This window comes from Elephantulus edwardii, unplaced genomic scaffold (genome assembly GCF_000299155.1).
Source record: "Elephantulus edwardii isolate Elephantulus edwardi_28Jun2011 unplaced genomic scaffold, EleEdw1.0 scaffold00054, whole genome shotgun sequence".
In the NCBI taxonomy this organism is placed as follows: domain Eukaryota; kingdom Metazoa; phylum Chordata; class Mammalia; order Macroscelidea; family Macroscelididae; genus Elephantulus; species Elephantulus edwardii.
The window spans coordinates 13,061,990-13,064,243 of record NW_006399804.1 but is presented as its reverse complement, the minus strand read 5'-3'; the positions used below and the strand labels follow the sequence as shown (position 1 = coordinate 13,064,243).

Sequence of the window (2,254 nt, the reverse complement as noted above, 5' to 3'; positions counted from 1 at the left end):
TTAGTCTGTACAAGTTGGGTTTGGTAAGCTATTGGCTACTTGTTACAGTGAATTATCAAGACTTTCATTACATAGTAGGCTCCCATAAACATCAAAATCTGGAAGACTTTCTCAAATTGTCATTTAGTGTTTATTTCTTAAAACATAGAAATAGGGGTTTCTATTAACTAGCCATTTACAAAGGTCAAAAGATATATTCATCAACATTGAAGTTACAACTGATGTACATGGACAGACACTACCAACATTTATGGAAAAAGGAAGTTGATTTTGACAGTTGTAAGAATTACATGAGTTACAATAAACACTTTTCATGTCCTTCTGAAACCAAAATGGAGGAAAACCTTTACCATCACTCTGCCAACCACGACTAAAAATGCGTGCAAAAGGGCCATGAATCCAATGTATTTACCACAGAATTAAAACCCTAGTTATTATGCAAGTGCATTATTCAATTATGTAAATTAAAAAGTAAGATCAAACTTCTTTAACATATTACTGCTAGTTTAGAAGCATCATCAGAACAAATAGATTTAATTATAAATTGGCTGGGGCTTTCTGTAATGAGACTCTTAATACTAAAACAGAATCTGTTGGCAAACATCCTAGAAAAGCATGCTCTTTGTTATTCCTGAATGGCAATTTGCCAGATTTGATGATCTAAGGATACTTCCTAGTATTTCTAGGAGTTCTAGATACCAAATAATTCAATAATTAATAGGAATATTTGAGGGGGAAAAAGGAGATCAAAAGCAGACTTTGTATCAACATATACTAAATAGATGTATTTTTAAAAAAGTACATGATAAATGTAAACCATAAAATCAAATGTACTTATTAAGGTACACCTATTTTATGTTACATAAAAAACTGTAGACTGCAGACTGCATGCTTGCTATATAACATGTTACCTGGGAAAGCCAATGAGTGGGATTTCCTGCAATTATTTATCGTCATGATATAAAACAAATATGTGCAAACTGCGAGGTCCCTAAAATAGCAGTTAAAGAGTTTATATACAGAAAGATGTCACTATCTGAGCAAATATGCAAGAGATGGAATTTCCCAGAGTTTATAACACAGAACAGTAACCACCACACGCGCCTCCTCCATGGCCTTCATCTCTGTGTGACAGTTTTACTCCTTTATTCTGGTTCTCACTTTCCCACAGTCCAGGGGTCTGAATGATCTTTTCAACTAGTTCTTCAAAGGCACATTGTACACCGTCACAGGTTTTTGCACTTGCCTCTGAAATTCAAGGAAAAGTATTAAGATATATTCTCACATTTTACTTTTTTCTGAAAAATTATTATGACAAAACTTATCAAGAGCCGAAACAAATATATTATGAGTGAAATAAACAATTTCTCCCTAAAAGTTTAGTATTAGGGAATCTCCACTCTCTAAAAGAGAGCTATTTAAATTATACTTTGTAATACTGATATACAAGCTATATTTATTTTTTTTACGATAGGATAATAAACTGTAGTGTCTTCTTCAAATATTGTTTCAGAATTTCCTTAATTTAAGTCTTAAAATTACTCTCTGATTAACACTATAATTTTAGAACAAGGAAATTAAAGCTCTGAAACCATTTCTGTCTGCCACAAAGTAAGCTCTATTGTGGGCTAGATAAAATAACCCACAACCATCAGAACAGTCCCAGTTCAAACTTACACTCATTAAACTCAAGTGAACATTCAGTACCATATTTCTCTACTGTATTCCTTTTTTCCCTCCAAGGAGATGACCATTTTAGTCTTTCATCTCACAATTTTTTCATCTATCTTAATTGATGAGCTAGTTAGATTGAGAAAAACAGATGCAATCTGACCATTTATCTAATCATTCCACTAAAATATTTTCTAACCTATCCACATCTATACTAGAGCAAGAGCCTATGGTAATGAAAGAAGAATTTCAGGCTGCTTTGAAGGACATGGCAAAAAATAAGGCTCCAGGAATAGATGGTATACCAATTGACATATTTCAGTGAACCAGATGCTGCCCTGGACATGCTCACCAAGTTGTGCCAAGAAATCTGGAGAACGACCACTTGGCCAACTGACTGGAAGAGATCAGTATTTGTTCCTATCCCAAAGAAAGGCGACTCAACCGAATGTGGAAACTACAGAACAATCTCACTGATTTCACATGCAAGCAAGATTTTATTGAAAATTATCCAAAAACGACTGGAACAGCACATCAACAGAGAACTACCAGAAGTCCAGGCTGGTTTCAGAAGGGGTCGTGG

The 2,254-nt window shown here is 34.3% G+C and overlaps 1 protein-coding gene across 3 annotated transcripts in view; it reads right to left on the bottom strand.

Annotated features, from left to right (window-relative positions):
- Positions 1–611: 611 nt before the first annotated feature.
- The window catches only part of RAB18 (RAB18, member RAS oncogene family), a 30,918-nt gene continuing 29,275 nt past the window's right edge, over positions 612–2,254 (bottom strand). For 2 of the 3 annotated variants that reach the window (XM_006887088.1, XM_006887087.1), the window contains one exon: positions 1,073–1,248. In XM_006887088.1, the coding sequence (XP_006887150.1) occupies positions 1,073–1,248 (176 nt within the window). Of the gene's footprint in view, positions 1,249–2,254 lie in introns of all 3 variants that reach the window. The other variant, XM_006887086.1, reaches the window with a different exon arrangement.